A 24,517-nucleotide genomic window follows, 5' to 3' on the forward strand; every position below is an offset into this window, starting at 1 on the left:
TGGCCGCCATTTTTGTTAACCACCACAAATAATCGCATGTTTTATGTCGGAGTTGTAATTTTACATTTAATTTCATTTTAACTGTGTATTACCTCGTAATTAATAGTTATTTTGTAAGTTTATACAACATAAAAAAGTATCTGCTCCGGTTCAACGTAAGTACCTACATTTTATTTAGTTTTTCATAATCTTGATATCGATTTGTTGAAGCCGGCGACAACGACAGCGTTATGGAATTGTAATGAAATTCTTAAATTTATATTATTGACCCTGCTCCTAGGTATAATAACTTCGTCTATGTTGTTTTACATCACGAATGTGATGATTCAGTGAAGCAGTAATAAGGTAAGCACTGTTTTTACAACTGCCTGAAGTCAAGGCTTACACACAGAGATAATGATAGACTGGATTGCAAACATAGTAGGCTTAGTAGTAGGAGGGGATATTTTTAAACCTGGTATTCGTAACAGTTGTGCTTTAAAAGACTAATTAGTCACCTCCTTGCACTTGTTTGAAATTTTCTTGAACATCCAAGACCTGGTAACAAATAAGTACTTACCTAGTAGGATTATTATAAGAATAGAGAAAGTATATTAATATATTTATTGAACTTGTAACATACAAAGAATACCTACATGTCTTTATTATCAAAAATAATCTGTTACCTTTAAAAATAAAGACATCTGGCCCGACTATTGTCATTGGACCAGTAAGTAAACTTTATAAGCAAGATTTGCGTTTGCAACCTTGATTATGATATTTAGATTTCATTGCTATACACAACCTTCAGATAGATTAGTATTTTTTTGTTTAATTCCCATCCCTTGACATATATCAATCTTTGGAATTTATGTGCAATGTATACCATCACTCCTACAGTGAAGGAAAACATTGTGATGAAACCAGCACAAATTGTTGGCAAAACCGACGAACAGATTGCCACAAAATAAAGTTGGAGGTGAAGTTGAAACCAGCACATCTAGATCTAGCACTTCTAAATGTGTGAACCACAAACCCGCAGTGGACTAGCATGGTAGGAAGCTTAGGAAGGGAGTATAGACTTCTACTGATACTTCACACTTTTAGAATAGAATATAAAATTTATCAACTGATAATAAAAAAGAGAGGATTTTAAAAATTAACTTTGAAAGAAGAATAAATCTTCAACTCTGAAAACTCAACAACTGTGAAATATCAACTGTGAAAATGGGCCAAAAGAGTTCTTTATATTAGGAACATCAAAAATTTCAAGTGCCAGTACCTACCTACCTATTTCTTACTGGAAGAACTTATTCATTGACATGTCTATTCATTTAGTAATTCTGTGGGCTTAGCATAAAATCCCGCACAAAATGCAACTATTCTATGCAGTATTTTTTATAACATTTTATTGTTTATAAACTGAAAATATAGTCTCCTCCTGTAATATGCCCTATCTTCAATATTTAAGGCAAGTAATTACATTTCACGTGGCATCGCCATATTTACCTATACTCCAATCATCTGTGAATGAAAGGAATCTAATGAGCACAGAATGCTGACAATAGTCATATTTATTCTTTACTAGCTGTTCCCGCGAGCTTCGCTTCGCCTTGATAAGTTTTCCCGTGGGAATTCCGGGATAAAAATTAGCCTATGTTCTTTCTAAAGGTCTAAACCATGTATGTATACCAAATTTCATTCAAATCCGTTCAGTAGTTTTGGCGTGAAAGAGTAACAGACATACACAGCTACTTTCGCATTTATATAATATTAGTTAGGATTAGGATAGGATAGTTAGGATTAGTTAGGATGTATATCTTTTGGCCACTTTTCTACTTCTGACACCTTGTATATGAACTTACATACTCCACTCTTTTGAGGAAGAAGCACATAGGTAAATCTGCCATTTTCCTATTTATAAAATTGTGCCATAGTCCGGAAACAAATTATATAATATGTGAGGACATCTCAAACACCAAACTAGGCAGAGCCTGTAATATGGGTGTCGGACAGCCGACATTATCTACACAAACACAAATACATAATAGGTACATATTAATAATATTAAATATGAATATCAACACCCAAGACCCAAGTATAAATATCTGACCCAGCCGGGAATCGAACCCGGGACCTTCGGCATAGCAGTCAGGATCACTCACTAACCACTACACCAATCGACCGTCATATAAAACAAGCTTTCCCAAAAAATGCGTGATATTAGCGTTTCGCTCTTCCAGACCCAACTCGACTGCCGACCTCATTTCAAAAGCGTTGCAACAGTGTTGAATCCCCTTTCGTCATGCTGCTTTAAATTAATATCTTCCCCAAATGTGATCGACAGCCGACTACTTATTTTAATTTAATTTTAATTTTTAATTTTCTTTATTTGGAAAACAAACAGCTTATAACTATTACATATTATAAATTAACATATGGTTTACACACAAGCCAATAAAGTTTTCACACCTATTTTTTTACTAAATACTCAGAACATCACTGAACCTACTACTACTACTACCTACTTATTAGGTAGGTTGTATATTAGCAAATTATGTATTGTATCATTTTCAGCGGGTATCGGCTTTTTTCTTCTTAGAACATTTGTGTGTCCGATATAATATGTATACTCCAGTATTATCTTTCTGTTAACATGGGATATTTGAAATTATCCTACAGAGCGGGAAATGGTTCCTTATACAGGGTGTCTGGTTTCATACACGCTTTACCGTTCCCTGAAACCGTACCGTACCGTACTGTACCGTTAACCTGAAATTCTTTCACCACAGTAACAAAACCTATGGCTGATTTATTACTGTTGTCACAGAAATAATAAACAGCCGGCCTGCGATGTATCTATCGTCCTCATTAGAGCATAATTTCAGGCCGTATCGGCCGTAATCATAGATGACTTGAAAAACGTATTGCGAGAGGATAACTCAGTGCCTGCCTATTGCCCAAACTATCATCACCCGTAGTAGTCGTCCACTACAGAACGGTTCTCTCCGAAGTTAATAAAAAATATTTACTGGACTTGGTGTAATTCTGAAAATGTGTGCGCGTTTTCTCTGTAAATGCCCCTTAATGTTCAAATATTTATTTTGAAGAGTACACAAGGGATGCCGTTTAATAATTGCCTTAGCTACGTATTGAACAAAGTATGATAAAATGCTTCAAGCTGGGTTATTTTAACGATTTTATTGAATAACCCATCTGCTATAGCGGGTATAGTATATGGACTATTGTCTTTAGGGACATTAATACTACCATGATATTTACTGCCTTGCGTGCGGTCGACGCTCGGCTTGCTTTTACGGTGTCGCCATTTAATTTGAGCTTACATGCAATACAAACTACATGGTCATTACACGCGGGTCTATTGGAGAAAAAACGGGAATGTAATTGTCGCCTCATCCCACCGCCCGCCATCGGGGTGTAGGCGGAGCCGATAGCCACCGGAATCGAAACTAGAACGTAATAATTATTGGTGGTGGGCAGGGGGCCAGTGGTCGTGGTTCCCGCGGCCCAACCGTCAACAAACGGTCGCGCGGCAACTGCTCATGACATATGCATGAGAACGGCACGGACACCGCCGCTGCGCCGCTTAAATATACAAGGACGGACGGGGAAATTACTAGAGAAGCAAATACAAGATGTCTCCCGCCCGGCCCACGGACGGACTTCGGTGGCGTGCGGCTCGCCCACCACTCTCCAATTACACACACGAAACATCGCGCAACGGTGCCTTTCTTACAATTCACGTCTATTTTTACTGTCTAACAACCACCACCTCGTCTCAATAAGTCATGAAGTGCCCACCTCCGCCCTACAGCTACAGTAGGATACACCGAGGAAAAACCCGCTTTTTATTTTCTATTTCCGCTTTTACATCTTTCATTTCCAATAGTACATTACATTTATGTGGTTGGATGAGGAAGACTGAGGACCATAATGTTTTGGCGATTTTCTATATACTTGAAGGCCAGCAATGGAAGATTGTTGGTAAATGATGATGATCACACGATGGTACATCAGGGTACTTGCAATCCACGATATATATCTAACATACAGCATTCGTTGCCATTTCGCTGATCTCTTGGGATTTTCCGGGTGTGCGGTGCAATATTTCACGCTCTCAGAATTTTTAAACATCTATGTTGACCATTAATTCCGAACGGAATGAGATTCAATATAAAGGTATTATTTTCTTCATAAATTTAATTGCTTACAATGCAACATTTTGAACACGATTGTATGCCTTACGTCGATATTCCGCCGCAAAGAAGTTATGATCGATAAGGAGCATCAAATATTCAGACGTGGCGGAGGCGGCCCTCAAGGAAACGGAATGGATAAGTGTTGTGTGAAAGGCCACGAGGGGCGTCAACCTTCTGACTCCCTTTTTTCGTCATTAGTCATTATCAATTAGGTAACCTAACCGAAGATAAAAACTCCTGAGTCCCGTTCTGTATCTGTTACAGTTTACGGTGAAAGAAATAATAATAAAAGATAGAAAATAAATAATTAATGGATTTTGATATTACATTTCTAATCATGAGAGAGGAGACATGTTGTCGACGTTATCGCAAAGCCCCTATAATAATTAATATGTGTAATTAAAATATATATTTTTTCTGTTAAATATAATTATTTAACCTAGAATTTGAAAAAAAAACTCTTTGTCATTATTGTTATTACGAGTACTATCCGGGAATCGGCCAGTCTCTAAAGGCTCTGAAACCAGCCCTACTCTTCATCACAGAAATGAATTTCACTGATGGTACATGTTCAGTAGATGTTACATTTGAGATACCCAAACCCTAATACCCCAGCAAAGGGTTTCGAACCTCTGTCCTAAGTAATGTTTGTCAGATGTAATTTTACTAAATGGTCCACACCGCCATACATCCTTTGCTTTTGTACCCGACCGAACTATTGATTGAGTTCTGAATGGAATTTGATCCTAATCAGGATGGTTTGTCATGTGCATAAAGGTTTTGTTATAGAAAGTTTGAACCCAAATTAATTGGCCCATTAAACTGATTGATAAAATCAAGTCTGAAAGATAATACAAGTAAAGAAATCAGGTCTGAAAGATAAAAAAAAGTAAGGTCAAGTCAAAATCAAGTCTGAAAGATAAAAAAGTAGGTAGTTACTTAAAAAAAAATGAATTCGAGTATTAAATAAATTAATAAATATGTGGGGACATCTCACACACGGCTATCCGACCCCAAGCTAGGCAGAACCTGTGTTATGGGTGTCAGACAGCTGAAATATCTACACAAATACATAGATAGATAGATACTAAATATAAATATGAACACCCAAGACCCGAGTACAAATATCTGTCTTTAAACAAATATCTGCCCCAGCCGGGAATCGAACCCGGGACCTTCGGCATAGCAGTCAGAGCCGCCATTCGACCATTAGTTGGTCAAATTATGTTTCTGAATTCCGATCCCAATTAATCAATATAAAAAACTTACAAGCCTTAAATCGAGGTGATTCAGAATGTACCTAAATAATCTATGACTTTGATACAAATTCTTGCTGCTATTGGAAAAAAAATATGCAAAAGTTGTTCAGATTTACGAGTTAGTCATCCCATAACGGCTTACATTACATTACAATACCATGTTTGCTACAGCCTGTATGCCCTAAAAGGTAAAATTATGAGAAATGTTGGCAAATAGAAATTTCTATCAATAATAAATTAACCTGTCTTGAGTTTCTCCGCAAGCGACTTCATTTCCTAAACGTGCGGCGTGCCCCAAATATATATCTTAGAAATAAATTTACTTACCAAAAAACGTTTGTACGTTTACCTACCTACCTACTTATTACAGGACTTCTTATAAATATGTAGTTTGCCGGGGAATAGTTTGATGCCGTAAAAACGTGCTTCATATAATATTTTAACGCTTAGTTGAGATGACGAAAATAGGATACGATCAAGACAAATAAGTCGTAAGTACATTGATGGCTTTTGTTAGGTATGTGGTTCTGTAAATTTCAATTTCTTTATTTCTCCGTTTCGTAGAATTGTGCAATAGTCTATCATTTTCCATTGACTGTAAAATGCAAATGATAAGTTATTATGTCAGCTGTACGGCCCGGGCTGGGACTCTCGGCGGCCGCGCCAGCCCTCGCCGGCTGCCCGCCGCTCGACCGTTCTCATCGCCCTCTGAATATTTCAGTAGACCTCGAGGAGCAAATTATACGCTCTATAAGGACGACTACCAGCAATTACCCGTTTAAAATAATATGCCTGCCGAAGAAACTCTCCAGACAATTTAATTTGTATCGATAGAATTGTCGTAGCAGTTGTTTGGTCCCACGTTGGGTCACAGGCGGCCACCTGACTTCTCGCACGGCTTTCATTTCTTATTTTATTTTTCCCGCAAGAAATTGTCTGAATTCTGACAGGAACCATTCCATTCGCCAAACTCATCTTCTACCGCTTGGCTCTATTTCAAATCCCAGGTGTGTGCGCGTTATACGAAATGTATGTACATAATATCGGATGTTCATATGCTAAAGTATTCCCAACGTAGTGGTAGGATAACATTGTGATGGTAATGTTTTGTCCGCAATCCGCATCGGATATTCATTTTGATGTGAACCAACTCGTGTTTAGGTTAATATGCGTTTAAGTCGTCAAAGAATAGCAAAGCATTTATGAATAAACGGAATATTTTATTACTTTACCCCGTACACAAATTGACAGTTACATAATCTTCATAAAATAGTGTGCATTTTTGTTGTAGTCCCGTTGCCTAGGTAGCAATTGTCTTCGACATCGCTCATCGCTGACCTATTAGCTTATGACAAACAAATAGATTCAATACATACGTACAATATCTGGAATAATGTCCAGCCAGGCAGGTCACGTCATATGCGTGTTGGAGAAGTTTGATCGCTATTATAATTTGGGTGGACCTTCCGATATTCAGGTCAGACAAGCAAACATAACTTTCGTGAACTGTCCACCAAATGACATGTTTGATGACATGATGACACGTATTGTAATGTTGTAATTAATTACTAGCTCTATAGAAGTTTTGTTCGGACAGGTACCTACCTATATACAGAAGGTATATTTTCTTAGTTATAATTATGATCAGATACCTCACCACAGGACATGACCACCGCACATAAGAAAATAACAACCCTTATGCAGCATTGCTTATCTGTCAATGTCGACGTAACGTGTATGAATCTGTCAGTTGTTTGGCAGATAAACGATGCTCCTTAAGGGTTGTTGATTGATAATGTGACCGTGGAGGTATTACTGCAAGATACGACTATTGCAAGTACATATTGTGTTCTTTCGGCATATGTGAAAATCGCAATGCATTTTAAGTTAAAATACTTGCAATAATCGTTGGCATAGACGAGTTGTAGACAAATTGAGCGCTAGTTGTTAGCATGTAGCTGATAAGGAAGGTCGACAGTAGATTGTTGAACTTTGTGTGAAAGTCCTCTCTTGAGAAGTGGCCCCTTGTTTCCTGATAGTGAAGAATTGTAAGGAAGATTGTCTAAGGTTTCTCGGCATTTATTCGGCACTCACCCTCAGTTTGATGTTACAAGATATATTATTATGGTATAACTTTGATCAATAAAAATCTTTTAGACGCTCATACCAGTGAATTTTAAGATGTATGATATTTGCCCTGTGTCCCTTAGTAATATCGTATATAACTAAATATAAAAGGCCGAGGATACATTGCCGATAGAAATACGTAGATACACGTTCAGTTGAGATCGATTAATGCAACATTAATTTATTGTAGTCAATTAGGTAAGTGATGTCGAAGGTGTACATTAGTGGCTAACGACGCGGTCGCATGCCGCCATTGTTACAAATTCACTTCAGATGTTTGTACAAACGTTTCATAAACTAAACAAAACGTCTTGAATTTTTAAGTTGAATTTTTTACGGTTTCATCATCTTCCTAGCTTGTTTGGCTTTTACTAGGGTTGGCTTTGATGATCTCACTGCATCCGTTCATGATTCTACCTTACGCTTTCTTTCCGGTTTTATTGTTAACATCCTCTTCGCAACATAATAATAATATGGCCCTTATATACATTATTATGTTAGGGGTGTATAAACATTTCATTTATTTAGTAACTCCATTAGAGTTGATTATTAAAATTCAAGTGTTTGAATAAACATCCAACGAATAATTCATCTAAACAAAATAATGACATAATTTTCATATTCCATCTCTATTCCTGAACCATTTCGCTCCAGAAGTTTAATAGAGCAGCCGCTTGGGCGTGTTTTGAAACTATACAAGGCCAGAACGCAGAGGTTGGGACTGCTCGCGTATATTTTCAAATTAAAATGGTGCCATGATTTACTTGAAAGTATACAAGGCCATTACGCACTAATCGCGTATATTTTCAAGTAAGTTGAACCAAAATTATGGCTTGAAAATATACTGCAGCAGTTACCACTGCGTACTAATCGTGTATATTTTCAAGTGCCAAGCGGCAATGCGAGCACTTGAAACTATACGTGATTAGTTACCAGGTAGCCCTTTTGAATTGTTGCTCTCTCTTTCTTTCATGCGAAATAGTAATAAGTCTGTTGCTTTCTGAACATTGCATTATCATTCCGCACTTGGCATTGTTTTCGTAACGTGTTTTTTGTATACATGATACAGTTAAAAGTAAATTGAAATAAATTAAACTGTAGAACTGTTGTAAATAGTAAAAATGATCTTTGAAGAGGGTGAAGAACAATTCATAAAAGACAATTACGGTGAATTCAAAACTTGATGAAAAATATGTCTGTAATAGGTCTATAGGGTATTAGTTATCTACTACACCCACGAGCTATGAATAAATCCAAGTAGTAAAAAGTCAACACCAATTGACCCCAATTTTTTCAAACATTTAATTAGAATTTGATCAAAATTTATGCGCTGTTAAATGTACTTTAATGGATTATGGATATAATAATCTGAAAATAAATTGATTGATTTAATATTGCCGACGGCGTCATTAAACTAGTCTTTTCCGTTCAGGAGCTATCGGCACTGGAACTTTTTCATTACTCGTGAGTGTAGTATAGGTATTACTCTTAATTCATATAAATAATAAAGATATTAGTATTCTTACTTGCAAGTATGATCGCTATAATTATCAATTTATCAATCAAATTAGAGCTTGTTCATCTTTAAATATTAACGTTCTATAGGTATGATAGGCAGAACAAGTAAATTGTAGTCATGTTCATTTACCTAAATAGTTAAGTAAATCAGAATCAGCATGTAGGTATAAATTATATGCGACAAGTACGCCAATCAAGCAATGTGCGTAATAGCAATGTATATTTTCAAGAACGATTCAGTAAATCCCAACTTGAAAGTATACGCGATTAGTACGCACAAATCGTGTATATTTTCAAGTCAAAAAATATATTTTTTCACTTGAAACTATACAGTGCTAGTACACTATGGGTGCGTTCTGGCCTTGTATAGTTTCAAAACACGCGCCGCTTGGCAATTGTTCCCTTATTACGCATGCAAGGGAAGGTAGCCTGAGCGGGAGCTACAAATGGTTCACAAATTGACTTCAGCATTTCCTGTTACGTGAAGTTGTGCAACTCCAGATCTTAATTAGCTGAAGCCAAACTGTATACGCACTTACGAAGTGTCAAAGAATCGACGAATATAGCAGTAGTGGTAATGTGGGTAGGTCAATGACATTTAATGAAGTTCAACCCCCAAGATGTATACGTTGAATTATCTTTCTTAACTGAAAGGACTCTATATTCATGTCGATACTACTTTCGTTCTTGGGTGCATTAGCTTTTTCCTATAAGTTTCACGTGTTTCTCATTTCCGGCTTCAACCCCCATTGTGTCATTCCGGTTTATTAACCCTATCTCTCGGCTATCATGTGACACAGTGGCAATCGGGTGTGGAGTGTGGAGCGAGTTGGGAAGGCCGGGCGGCACTCGTGGCTAGTTAGACGAGGGATGGCGCTCAGAGCTGTGCCTAGTGGCGCGGGCATTGTTTGTGTCGTGTTGCGGCGTGGCTCGTTAACTGGTCGTTTCCGGGCCGCAATGAGAGGCGAGGATGGTATCGACGGAGGCGGGCGGGCAGCGCGCGTGCGCCCTGGCCGGCGCCCCGGAGTCTCGCCCTCGCAGCGCGCTCGGCCACTCGCAGTCGACGCGCGACCGCGCCGCCCGACGCTCGCCTCCAATACGCACCAATAAAATGTACGCTCATTCACCCACTAGCCTATTTTCAAGTTTTGTTAAAAGTATTTGGACCAAAATTTATTGAAGCCTTCTCTTGTTCTAGGTTTAAACCGCCTTGATCTTTTGTCGCGTGTCCGGAAAATTGGGTGAGTACTCTATCATATTTATTGTGTCACTCCTTATTTATTACGAGAGTGGTTTTACTTTTTTTTGTATTTTTCATGCAATCTGACCCCCTTGTAAACTTTTTATTACATTTCTTTTGGGGTCTTCTTTTTATTGTTTCCGTTTTCCGTCTCAACTTGCCTACTTAGAATGACATAACCATGTGCTCTTGAAAGCTTTAAATATGTTTCACTTCCTAATTAATTTTGTAATTATTAGCACTTCTTAAAAGCATTATTTATACGTAATATTCTGTGTTTTGTCCTTTGTCTTCCAAAGTATTACTGTGCCTAATTAATTCTGCCGGAACACCATCAAAGCTCTCACAGATCGATCTGTAGCAATTTCATAAGCAGTGCTTCCGGTGTGTACCTAATCGCTGTCGGAATCCTTTGTTTGAACTACCCAATAATGCGCAAATAGCACAAAGTATAAATAAGTGGGAAACTCAAAAGATATCCTGCGAGCGTTGACTGACAGCTCGATCAGGACTTAAAAGGCATCGGGGCCTGGGTAGAGCGGGTCGCGGACGACAGCTGGTAGTGACATTTTAGTGGTGTGTTTTTGTGTTGTTTTTTGCGCTAAGCGGATAGGTAGGTAGAGGTAGGTAGAGCTTTGTGCAGCACCTGCCGTCCGCCGGCCGGCCTGTTCTACGAAGGCCCGTCGCACCCGCCGGGTTCTGATCGACCTCAACCTCATTCCGATCGCAATATTCACATATTCCCACTGCGGCCGCCCGTCGCACAGCCTCCGATGCGTGCTATTAGAACATTAATTGACATGGCTCTTGTGATTATTATGTGCAATATTCTTGCATGTTCCTTATTAATTCTTATATCGTGTTAATGTAATGTTATTGATATAAGATTATATCATTAGTCTTCTGATATTAAGTTTCACACGTTAAACTTGTACACGGAATTTCAGAAGACGTTGCTTTACTTACTTGCACCAAACGACGAAATCTTTAACCCTGAAGTGAACCAGCTAAATACTTCGCCGAGTCACTTCAAAGCTGAACTACAATGCGAACTCGTACTTTCGCAGTTCCATTGTTTGAAAGTGATGCTACAGGAAATTAAACAGAAAGTTTGGGCCCTTTGAGGGCGCTGACATTGCGAAATAAAATACGGAGTGGTACCCTTTTGTGTGGCGGTGTGCAAATTGGTGCGGCAGGTGGCGGGTGTCGTTGACCCCTCCACCTGCTCCCAATGCCTAGGACGCGGCTGCCTCGCCATAACTTAGGGCTTCTCGAGCCATTCCCACGTCCCGACCACACCACTATCTCTGCACTTTTATGACCCATTTCGGAGTTTATTTTTATTCGTTGCGGTTGTCAGTTTTACTTGTAAGTTGCGGAGTCTTTCGAGCTCTTTCTCCATTCTAGTCGTCTGCGTTGAGCTTGTAGGTTCTATTCGTAAAAATATTTTCTTTAAAGATAGTTTTTCTAGAGTTTCAATATTTCGTGTAGTTTATTGTACTGGCTCCTGAAACGCCAGTCGCTATATGTATTCCTATTTTCTTATCAGTCGTCGCGAACTGCCACCTCGCCACACGCCACACCTGAATAGTTTTTTATTTGTGAATTCCTTGAACACGAGTTTCTTTGAAAACTTCTATAGTGTTGAAGACATGCAAGCATAGCATTAAATTCACTGTAGGTAATTCCTGTGTGAATTTTTATATTGAATCCTGTTGGTATATATTTTTTTTATTGGCGTTGTGTTGTTTAATATTTAGTATTAGTTTAACGATAGTCATTGCTAGCGTGGATCATCATAGGGTAGGTAACTAGGTACTTGGGCCCGTCTCGTCGTCGCCCACCTGTGTTGAGGAGCTGCTCAAGTCTCGGCTTCCACCCTATTATCATAAAATACCTTTTCCCTTGAATATCGTTCATTAGCGTAATTGAAATAAAATTGCGAATGGTAATTTTGTGATATTGTTTGCTCGTTTGCCATAATACTGTAATCAGAGCGCGGGGGTGCGGGATTTCTAAAACTCAGTCGGAATCCCGGTCGCGCTGGTATGTCACTGCTATAATTTTAATGGCTTCTATATGTTCTAATGCTATGCCCATTAAATTAATGAATAATGGCTTCCATACTAAATAGGGGACGTTAATCTTGATTTTTATTTCGGGGGTGTTACAGTAGAATGTCATAATTATACTTACCAAATTAAGACAAAAGTACTTTTCATCTGCTCAGGAGGATTTATGGCCCACATTTGGTTTCATAATTGGCGCGCAGGGTCTACCTGTATTGTGTTTATATAAGACTCGACTGACAAAGAAATTAGAGGCTTATTCGTTTCCGCAACGCTGGTTTTTCGTCTCAAAGTGTGTACTGAAGACACTTGACATTTCTCTCATCAAAGAAAATACCTCTGACGAAATTCTCAATAAATTGCTACGCTTCTCACATTTTATATCCATTTTCAGTTCATTTTATAACGTGGTTGTTGTCGTGTTCCCTGTCGTCATCTTTATTACGCCAGTAAATAAATCCGATAACTTCAATAACGACTTTTATAACAATATCGATAAGAATGATTATAGCTTTATTTAAAGTGTTTCCTCTCACGACGACCGGATGCCACGCCCTCGTCGGATGTACGTCGCTACACTTGGCAGAGCTTTTAGTTGAGACGGGACGATCAATTAAATCCTTTGTGTACACAGCAAGACAACTTGGTAGCATACGTGATGTTCCCTACAATCTTTTGTTCTGGAGTTTCGAGTGTATCTAAAGGCCCGTTCGTTCCTCAGAGGCCATGAAGCGTGACGCGTACGGGGAGGAGGACGGGCCCAACACCAAGCGGCATCGCCAGAACGACGATGAAGTCACCTTCCTCATCCCGAGCAAGGTAATTAGACCGTTATCATTACTTTTATTCCATACCGCGGTCCGGTGCTGTGTCCCGAAGTTAATGCATTGAGTACGAGTTATTTTAGACTAAAGTATCTACAGCGTTAATGGTAGTTAGTCTGGCAAAGTGTATTCTCCCTTTCCCTGTTGGCTAACAAAGCCGATCATTGCTACACCGCTGTCGACTCCCAAACTGAACAGTCACAAAGCTGCAACTAGTCTAATCACCCTAAGCCTCCTGCAGACAGTAGGTTGCACCTTCCCTGTCCCGTGCTCAGAGGGCCGACAGGTGCAGATTATACTAATGTGGACATGTGCACCACAAACCCGTATTCGTAATTCCGCCGGATGCCAATATCAACTTAGACTTTTTTTTAAACTGGCCCCCGATCTTCACCTGACAAAAAGAATGTAATTTTTCTAGAGCATATATAATTGGCTTAATCCATAAGCCTGTAAAGGTGAACGCTGTTAAATACCACTTGATATTGCATGCCTGAGCAGAACTGAAATATGAATTACTTTCAATACTCAGCCATATTATTTTATATTAGATGGAGTTCAACACAGAAACTCCAGGCAATTTAGTTAAGTGAAGATCCGCCAGCGCACAAGTTCTTCTTGAATTAATAACGATAGTGAATTTCGTAACAGGTGGCAGGTTCAATTATCGGAAAGGGCGGCCAGAACATATCGAAGCTAAGGAACCAGGTCAGTATATAATAATAAGCGTAGTTATAATTACAAATACTCCAACTATCAAAGACACACATGATACAACATACAACACAATCACAATTAAGATTTAAAGTAATTGGTTTTACCTTTACAGCGTAGGTACACTAATATCAGTTATTGATTGGTTAGTGTTTAGGTATGCAACAGTGAGCCGAGTAAGTTTAGTTTTTCAATTAATTTGTTTTATGTTACGATTGTTCTAGTGCCCAATTAGAGATCCAACTTATGAACTAACATTTTTTCATCACAGGTACCAACTGCCAATCACTGTTACTTTAAAAATTACTATACTGCTCTGTGGCCCCATCGGATCAGGTCCACCAATATAGTCTCGAGACAGACGACCCACCCAACCTCCTCCTTGTCTTGGTATGTGGGTCCCTCGACCCCGTCACCGACGATTGCGAAGACTCTAGTAGTGTGATGCGGCCGTGTCCGGCCTCCCGCCGGGCGCGCCCGGTGCCGCTGACAGATTAACCCCCGGCAGTCACAGTTACAGGTCCCAAGTTATCGCCCCCTGTGACGCCCCGACAAATTACCTTGTAGCGTGACGCACCACGCGCCTCGATGCGCTTCCATATTGATCACACTCAACTCTACCCCGACTTTATGTCCGCTCTTGATCCCACCATTCAATAAATTATGGTGGGAGTAGCTTACTTATGTGATGATGTGGGGGTCGGGTTGAGTGCGCCTCGGCCGGCGACGCCGTCGAGGCCGCGTCGGTGCGTCGCTACAGCGTGTGTTGGTTATCGGTCCCGCCCCGCCGGCCGCCGCCGCCGCCCCGCACCCGCCGCCCGCCCCGCCACGAGCAGTACAAAGCCTCTATAACAGTCCCAGATTGCCCCGGCCCCGAACGGTAAACTATCTCGCCAACATCTACTCTCAACAAACTCTTTAACGATACCCGAGTACTCTAACATTCGGTCAACAGTCAGGGGCCTCGATGTCTTTGCGTCCGTCGTTGTTCCACGCGACTGACTGTTATGTGTTGGATTTCACCATAGGTTTACATAGTAAGGGGTAGACGCTTCCTGGGTTGTAGATAGTGGGGGTGAAATTTGACACAATACAGCTGAAGTCGATGGTACAAGAACGGACGAGCCCGTAGCGCTGTGCGCCACAGTCCCGATAGGCGCTTCACCCTTTATCTCGCATCCACGACGCTCCACTCCTCCATCGATCCACCGAGCGCACCTCTAGTACACTTCTAGACGTTACCGTCTTATCCGACTCATCTAACGCTAAGTGACGCCCTCCCATCAATATGTTACAACAGTAGCGTCTGGACCGAATAGATCTCCTAGCCCTCCCTCACCGCCATGCTTCTGCAACGCCCTGCGGACCTCCCTGACCGTTGAGACTCGACGTTTTATTCAGTTTCGTGTTTGTGATATTTTCAATCTACAACTTTTTGTGTATTCAATAGGGCCGTAACGACGCGTTTATTTTTTCAGAGTGCTTTCCATATCGGCTTCGGATCTTGACACCACTTTGGAAATCGTGAAGGAAATCCTGCCGAAATTGATTGATGTAAGTGACACCCATGTACCGAAACATATACCTAACACTTATGTTTGTGTCGGTGAAGCCTGAAGTAATATGTGGTTGGTTGTGCAGGCGGGGGCGACAAAGGGCACCACCACCGAGGACCTGGACTTGCGGCTGCTCATCCACCAGAGCCGCGCCGGCTGCGTCATCGGCAAGGCGGGCGCCAAGATCAAAGAACTGCGCGAGGTGAGTCTCCACCCATCTCTTCTTAGATTCACTTATTAAATGACAGGAAAAGCTCGCGGCACTTCATTAGTATGCGTCCGAAGAAAAATTACCTGAAGTATTTCTGTGTCGAGTACCATTCGACCTCCCCTTTATTAATTCAGGGAGACGTGTCGAGTTACAAAGTTGATCCTACAGACCCTACAGTTTGTTAATGATGCCGGGATAATTCAATCCGGAATCTTGCTCTTTTCCAACAATTTTCAAATTAGGGATTAAACATATTTTTTAAGCAGCGCACTTCTGGCTTTTCTTTTAAGACGGGCTCTATCTGGCAAGATATAACTTTTGTGATGGTTAGAGTGCTGCACTCGCTCGCTCGCGAAGCCCTTTCACCGTCTAGCGGCATATGGCAATGATACAGTTATTTCAAAAGGCTTTTTTGCTAAGATATTTGGGACACGTGCTTGTGTAAAGCCGTGTTCAAAGACAGATGCGGCGGCAGCTGCGCCGGCGAGGGCGAATCTCTCGTATTATCTCATTATCAGACGCGTCCGCTCTTGAATTATTTATTTTTATCGAGATTTTTTACGAAAGATAAATCTAAAACGACGGATCAGGTATGGCGCGTCCGTGCGCTTTTGTCAATTACCCGGGAATTATTTTGATTGAATTTGCCTGGAAACTCGATCAAAGCTTGGCGTAATACGCCTTCTTATCCTCTCAATGTAAGCCGACAAAATAGGGAGACGTGAGGCGATCGATTTTCTTTTTCAATAAAAATGTTCTTAATTGGTAAAACATCCCTGAAGTTTTGGTACGAATAAGGGTACGTAGATAGCCAACTAAAACTGTGCAACCGTAGCTAGTATGCCGGCATCCATTACGGGCGTAACTTTGTGATTCCGAAAGTTTTCGAACATCGCAGGAGCCGGGTAACTTCGCAATCTCGGTGTTGCATTTCATAATTCGCAAGTACATAGAGCAAGTTGCTCCCGGGTCGTTGTTTGCCGTCGACCCGCGACTCCGGGCGTCGGCGGCGGATCGATCTCCGCTCCCATCCATCAAACACAACCTTGTTTGTGTCGCACAGCTCAGCTTGCACCTTTACACAGCTAAAGAGACTTTGCCGCTCGTAAAAATGTATACCTGGACAACGAAAACGACGCAAACCAATTCAGAAACTTTTTGCGCCCCTCCCGGTTAATAATACTGCATTTCGCATTTTGTTGTCTCATTTTATTGTTCAATCAAATTCTGTGTAATGCATAATCCGGACCAGTCAATGGACTTTTACCTGTAGGATAAAGAAAGGGGATCGCACAATGCGAGTCGAACCGTAACAAAATAATTGGGGTAAAAGAATGTGACGAAACCGTGATGTAAAACGTAAGATCGGCGAGGGACGCGAATGATACTACATAGTTTTCCGTGATAGGTATCGGAATAGTGTGAACAAAGAGTGGTTAGGCGATGGCGGCGCGTGCGGGCGGCAGCTGGCGGCAGGTGGCCGCGCAGCCGTCGTCGCCGGATGCTCACAAAAACCCGCACCTGGGCCTTGCACAATGCCGCGCCGCACACATGCTCCTCCCTCCCTGATTCCTTCGACCCAGGTACAGACGCCTTGAGAACTCCGGCCCGACATTTCTCGTTATTAATAGCGCCGGAGTTATTGTTGCGCGATCACCTGCCCGCCCCGACAGGGTTTCCTTTTGGTGCGGGCTGGAGCGGGCCGAGTTGGAACGCACAATGGTCTAGTTTGAGCGGCTTCGCGGCGGCGGCGGTGCCTGGTGCTGGTGGTCACGTGGGAGGCCGGATGGCTCCGGTTACCGCGCTGCACGTGACGGGAACTTTTTGTTTCCGCGCTTCACATCCTCCCGCACCGACCTCACCACACAAAAAACAACCAACCATCTTGTTAATGAGACTCCGAACATTTTTTTAGGCCACTCCGCTTTACTTACCCCTACTCGAAATGTATTTCATTCGGATGTTAATGTCTATCCGACTTTTTTCTCGGCATGTGGCCAAGAACTTAAGTCTGTCTGGGGTACATTTTGTCCGTCCATAAAGAGCAGAAGTAGGTTAACAAAAACGTTTCAGGCGTTTCATTTGAATAGCGAAATAGATCCAGTTCCAGCAACCCTTGTGGGGGCGAAGCTAGTAATTAGCCCGCGCCCGGTATGACATGTCTGTCGATATCGGGTAATTACACACTCATTACTGCGACAGAAGGCCGGCGACACACGGGCGTTAGGGCGCGTGCACACCGGCCGCGCACGCGAGCCGCTTCCGTTTCCGATCGAAACCGCAACTAATGTGTACGGCTTCATTGTCTGTCGCGCGAGTGCCGATTGATCCGATCAGCCAACCATCGGCGGACACTGACAAATGATAAACTTACGATCGATTGTGGCCGAAATTTCATTTAGTTTAATTAATGATTATTATTATATTCCTATTCCTACCACAATAAGAACAACAGTATTCCTTTGTGACCTACCTGAGTTTGGAAACTAATCAGAGCAATGACATTTCCACGAGCCGAAAACTCCTTAACGTGATGCCTGAAAGACAGCGGGAATCGCATCGCAACGAAAGTTGCCGCGAAGTTTGTGATGGATTTCGGTAGAGGAGTTCCGTGAGTAGGTACCGACTACCGGCCTTGTGGAGGTGGGTGGAGCCCCGCAAGTGCAGGCGAGGGGGGCAGGTGAGCCGCCGACCGCCAGTCCGCCGCGCGGCGCCGACTGGAGCGCTACTGCCACTGGCTAGAAACAATCTTTGTCTGAAAAAATGAAGTGTCAAGGTGTGTTTGAAATTTTGAAAAAAGAATTCGGTTTTCGAATTTAAGTTTTTAATTTAATCGTGTGCGGTGCTGTGTTGAACATGTGCGCGGGTCGATGTGTGCGCCGCCCTCCGCCCGCTGTCAGCATGCGTTGGGGAAATTAAATGTTATAGCGGATTGCGGCGCCTTTTTCAAAATAAAATTATTTGAATTTAACTTTTTGCGGCTTTTCCGGTTAAACTTTATTAATTTGTATTTTTTTCGGCTTTTCATCCGGTGCTGTTGCACCGATCGGTAAATAAATTTTGACAGTGATCTCGTTAAATAAAAAGTGCGCTAATAATAATTTTGCTCCTTGTATAAATAATTTTACCATCTGTTCGATAGAACCGGCTTTATTGGTATAATGCTTGCTTTTTTGTATCTACGGCAACTTTGTGCAGTGTAACTTCACCCCTTTGGACTTCTTTATCATCTTAAGGATGAACAGACCTCTAGATATTTAGTGAATGGGCACATAGCTATTACATACATAAATAAAATTTAAACAGTTTTGATACCTAAATAATATAAAATTAAAGAACGAATCTATACGTATATCACACACCATCATGGTCAAAATCAATCGGTACCTTCCTACGTTTAATCCACTACCATTAGGATTTTGACGTTGTAGTACTTTCACGATTATCCTCTTGTGTCTTGTGTGAATTCGTCGTCGTTGTGCTTTTATTAAGGCTATACTTTCCATGTATTTACATGGATCCATACCTTTACGGTCATCTATAGAATGTTGTAACATTAGTCCGGTGAGCCTATTCTTATAAGCTTAACTTAACTTCAACATCTTCAACTAGCTAGCTTTGGAATGACGGAAGTGATTGATACCTGAAAACTAAAAATTTTGAAGCATTTATCTTGAATTTATTCTGAACGTATTAGTTCAGATTTTAGATGACAATGGTGTTGATTCTGAAACTTAAAACTGCGACACTGAAAAATATTTACTTAAACACTCATCTAATCGATTTTTAACAAACCATTTCAGATTTAACATATTATCCTTTTTCCGACAATTATATTTATAGCAGCTCTAAACAACCATTACACCTAACAACAACGAAACCCTACCCCCCACAGAAAACGGGCGCCCGGCTCAAGATCTTCTCCAACGCGGCGCCGCAGAGCACGGAGCGAGTCGTGCAACTGGCCGGCGGCGAGGCAGCCGTCGCGGCCGGCGTGAGGGAGGTGCTCGACCTCATTAGACAGGTATACACTTTTCTCCTTACCGCAGTACCTAGAGTCTCAACGCTTCAACGTATTTTTAAATAACTACCTACCTATTTTGGATTAACTTTATTTAAATTCTTAGTTAATTCTGGTTATAAACACTGTATTGCACATATTATTAGGTATAAAATGGTAGATACGTAGAGCGGAAAGCTAATAGATAGCATCCAGTGGTGTGCTTTGGGTGAGATCTTCCTTCGTCCAGCAGTGGACTGCTATAGTCTAATGATGAAAGATACATAAATTATAACTTAAAAAAACACCGTGCATATACAAAGCGTACCTATTTCCAAAACGCAATATCTTTCAGCCATCTTCGAATGTTTACTAAAACAAAAAAATACTCAACACTTTTTGCCAATCCACACCTAACCCTCTGTCTCCTCCGCAGACCCCGATCAAGGGCGTGATCCAGCCCTACGACCCGCACAACTACGACGATTTCTACGCGGACGAGTATGGAGGCTACGGCGCGGGGCAGGGCGGGGGCGCGGGGGGCGCGGGGCCGCGCGCGCGCCCCGGCCCGCCCCCAAGGATGCCTATGGGACCGCCGCCCGGAGGTATTATCCTAACTAATATTATAAATGCGAAAGTAACTGTGTCTGTCTGTCTGTCTGTCTGTCGTTACTCTTTCACGCCAAAACTACCGAACGGATTTGAATGAAATTTGGTATACATACGGTCTAGACCCTGGGAAAGAACATAGGCTACTTTTTATCCCGGAATTCCCACGGGAAAACTTTTTAAGGCGAAGCGAAGCGCGCGGGAACAGCTAGTATAATATAATAATAATACATTAAATTTATTAGACACTAAATAACAGAAACAAAACCACAATGACGACCTACACTGATAAAAATACGCTTTTAAATGCACCATCTGCGGCGCCCTTGTTATGTACCCACGAAGGCATGCCATCATCATCAGCCAGTAACGTTCTTGTTACACCAGAGCAGTAAAGTAGGAAGTGACGCCTTCGCGGGCGAATACGGTGGCTACGGCATCCCTACGCCACCCGGAGGCACGCATGCCATGATCATCATCATCATCCAGCAGTGGTGCTGAAGTTCATTATCAGCCAACAATCAATTAACAATGAATGGGTTCTTCAGAATCGAAACCAATATGCGGCAGACCGAAGATGGTGCTAAGGTTAGAAACCGGAAAGGTCCCAGGTTCCAATCCTGGCAGCAGACTGATATTAGGTATACAAACAGTATTTTCCAAAATATTCGCAAAATTAACAATTATTCTTAACGATGAATAAGTTAATGATGTTCAGCGATCCAGAAATAGCATGTTGTATTTTTCCACTCTGTATTATTTGCTTCAATAACAACATCCACTCCTACATCGCAAAGCCTAAGGAAAAATACCCTTTGAGGAGGCATGGCAACATCGATAGAATAGAAATAAAAATCTTTGTTACTCGTGTTTCGTGTAGGAGGCAGAAAAATAAGGGCGGTATTTTCCGCTGTTTACAGAGTTGCTCAGATAAAATAAAAATAAATGTTCATAAAAAAACACTAATTAGAAAAATAGCTATCATTATCCTCTTTAAGTACTTATTTTTTTATAATTAATTACAGTACAGTTGTTATTTAATTCAGACAGTACGATGTTTTTGTTTCGAAGCCTTCCTATCATCATTATCGTCCACTGCTGAAGGACTATCCAAGGAGCGCCAACACTCTGCCCTCAACCTTCCACATCCATTCACTATCGGTCACCTATATACAAGTTGATATCTCCTAGTGTTCCTGCAACGCAACTGCGAGCTTCTCTCGTGTAGTCTCTGGTGGCGAATGTAGCCTAACTTATTTGACAATGAAAATACTAAATAATACGAAATGAATAAAACAAGTTACTATCAGCACTAACCTGTAAATCTCCTTCTTTTCCAGGTCGCGGCCCGCCGCCGCCGCGCGGAGGGCTGATGGGCCGCAACGGCCCCCCCGGGCCGGGCCCCCGAGCCCCCTTCAACGACTTCTCCGGCCCCGGCCCCCGCGCGCCCTTCAACCCCCCGCGCAACTTCCCCCCCGGCAACTTCAACCGCGGCGGCGCGGGCAACGGCGCCCCGCCCCCCGCCAACCCGCCCCCGTTTAGCAACAACCAGCCAGGGTTTGGAGCTGGTGCTGGAGGGTTCAGTAACAATGCTGGTGGTGGTGGACAGGAGACCACTACTCAAGTGACGATTCCTAAAGATGTGAGTTGGTTTGCCAGGTTTTTTATGGTACAACTTTTAGTATAGTTTGACATCATCATCTCGTCTGATAGTCCACCATTTGTGTGCCAGAGCGCCACAAAGCTATGTCCTCAGCATCCATCATCCAATTAGTCTCTTCAATACCTTCATGAAGCAGCGCATTTTGTATAAATAAAAACTCCTTTGAAAAAGTATCTACACCTACAATATTTAGCTATGGAAAAGAATGCAATTTCATAATTTGACACTTTGCTTAACGCTTTTCATTTGTCTATTCAGCCTACTTGAAAACAAATGACCTTGACAATGTCACGCTGTAAATACTTACCTAATTAATACAAATTATTTAACATCCCTACCTACTACCTCTAGTCAACTAACCACCACCTCCCCCTACAGTTGGCGGGCGCCATCATCGGCAAGGCGGGCACTCGCATCCGCAAGATCCGCGCGGAGTCGGGCGCCGGCATCGAGATCGCGGAGCCGCTGCCCGGCGCCGCCGAGCGCATCATCACCATCACCGGCACGCCGCAGCGGATACAGATGGCGCAGTATCTGTTGCAGCAGAGGTGGGTTATCACTACTAGTTATAAGTATGATCCTATATGATAATCTCGAATCAAACGTCCCAACATATTAAAAAGGAAAAAAAAAAAATTGTCTTACTTGTACACTTAGTCTTGCGTCTAGCTCTCATCTTATATTCAGCAAGCGCTATAAACACGTATTTATACATAAATGACTTCACTTTTTGTTTTTGAAGATGTTTTCGACGAGGTTCAAATATTCTCTTGTTGTTTACCCCAGCAACATTGTAACATACTAACGCATAACGCCTTGTACTAATTATTGTACTCCCTTGTTTGCGGGGTATGTGCACTGCTACACGGGTTACACCTGTGATTTTAATGACAGGGTAGATATCAATATCATTAAAATCCACGAACATGTTTGGAAATGTATGAAGTAGAGTTTAAGATTACATGTGGCTTCTTAGCTCCAAATAGGAATCACCGATTTGCAATCGGATTTTCGGTTAAAGGTGAACTCAAGATTAGTGTACTCACCACAATTTTTCAAATCAGATTGCCTGTTTATGAGACGACGGGGTATTAGGATGTTTATAATGTTTGCATGTACTTACCTATGTTCTTATTTGTCACAGCTTATCATACAATACCATTACTAACACATTATTGTTTGCGCTAGAATGTTTGAAGAGTTCCCTGAGTTGGCTGATTTAGCCTAAGAAGCAATTCAGGTAAAACATTTACCGTTGTTTGTAGATAGACTATGGGGATTTAAGAAATAATTTGGTATTCGATATTCTACATTATGTAGGTTTTGTAGTTGAAGTAGGTAATCATCTCATAATTATCAAGGGAATTTCATTTCATCGGTCATTAACATTAATTGCCTCTTCGACATTCATTGTTTCGTGTTCATTCTTTTTAACTAACAATGTTACCTTTCTAGCTATTAACGTGATGTGATCAACGTGTGTGTTCGTGACTAACTGCTCAAGAGGCGTCGATTGCCCCGAGTTGTATGGAAGACTAGTGATTTTGTTGTTTTATTGAATTAACAAGGAATCACTAATCTCCCTACAAAGCGGTGGCCCTTGCTTCGGACGGAGTCCTTCCTTCATCCATCTCACTCTAACTAACTTCTGTACCATATTCTGTTCTATAACTATGTGTTGAGTGTATAACAAATCTAATGTGTGATGAATACATTTTGATGTTTACTAAAGAGTGTGTTTGTGTTTCAGTGTGCATGAGAGCAACCCCAACCTGGGCGGCGGCGGCGGCGGCGGCCGCGGCAACTTCTGAAGAAATCTCGAATCACTAATAGGATACATGTATAGCTTTACTTTGTCCACGGCGACATTATTGTACAATCACTGGAGGCTACATGTCTTATAATCTAGTTTGTTGCAACCAGATTGTTGCACCATCAATACGGAACGCATTTAACGTAATTTCTACTATTATAAAACGTAATGATATCGATTGTGTCAATGATTTACCGATATTTGTTAAAATCGATGTATTTTTAAGTGAATGAAATGAAGGAATAAAGTTTATTTTATTATCTATGTCTCTTTCTATTGGTTAAAAATTCCTTTCCAAACAGTAGTTGTAGTTAGTTATTGCACAATACACACTGGAAAATCAATTAGGTACTAATTTGAAGATAAAGAAACAATGATGAAAATGGCGAACGGACTCGTCATATCTCGCCTTATTCCTAGATATACTCCGAGGCTGCATTGCAATAGTTCCTGCTGGGAATGGGAACGCAGCCTATAATTTCCATATTGCATCCTTATCGACGGGGATCATGGTAATATATGGATTTTTAAGAGGTAGGTAGGTAGGTAACTCGCTTGAAACCAATGTCCAGCAGTATGATGACAGGAAAGTCATTCTATGTTATGGGATAGGAATAAGGTGTAAGACTGGATTGTTGACCAGTGAACAATGGCTCTGGCTTCTAAGCTAAGCTTTCTCCAGAACTTAGCTACCGGTTCACATAATTTTATTATG

The 24,517-nt window shown here is 41.4% G+C and overlaps 1 protein-coding gene across 3 annotated transcripts; it reads left to right on the top strand.

Annotated features, from left to right (window-relative positions):
* Positions 1–24,064, top strand: LOC105388032 (heterogeneous nuclear ribonucleoprotein K). 3 transcript variants are annotated; one of them, XM_048627667.1, is made up of 13 exons: positions 1–155; positions 10,302–10,344; positions 13,134–13,231; positions 13,888–13,944; positions 14,787–14,830; positions 15,429–15,504; positions 15,592–15,708; positions 19,613–19,741; positions 20,154–20,322; positions 21,667–21,968; positions 22,368–22,537; positions 23,178–23,229; positions 23,740–24,064. In XM_048627667.1, the coding sequence occupies exons 3-12, from the start codon at positions 13,139–13,141 to the stop codon at positions 23,215–23,217; spliced, it is 1,197 nt and encodes a 398-aa protein (XP_048483624.1). In that variant the 5' UTR covers positions 1–155; positions 10,302–10,344; positions 13,134–13,138; the 3' UTR covers positions 23,218–23,229; positions 23,740–24,064. The 3 variants fall into 3 exon arrangements, with proteins under 3 accessions (XP_048483624.1, XP_011557168.2, XP_011557167.2); XM_011558866.3 differs by lacking the exon at positions 23,178–23,229 and having other exon boundaries at positions 2–155; XM_011558865.3 differs by lacking the exons at positions 1–155; positions 23,178–23,229 and adding an exon at positions 9,983–10,216.
* Positions 24,065–24,517: the final 453 nt, after the last annotated feature.

The sequence above is a fragment of the Plutella xylostella genome, chromosome 19 (assembly GCF_932276165.1).
Source record: "Plutella xylostella chromosome 19, ilPluXylo3.1, whole genome shotgun sequence".
NCBI lineage: Eukaryota > Metazoa > Arthropoda > Insecta > Lepidoptera > Plutellidae > Plutella > Plutella xylostella.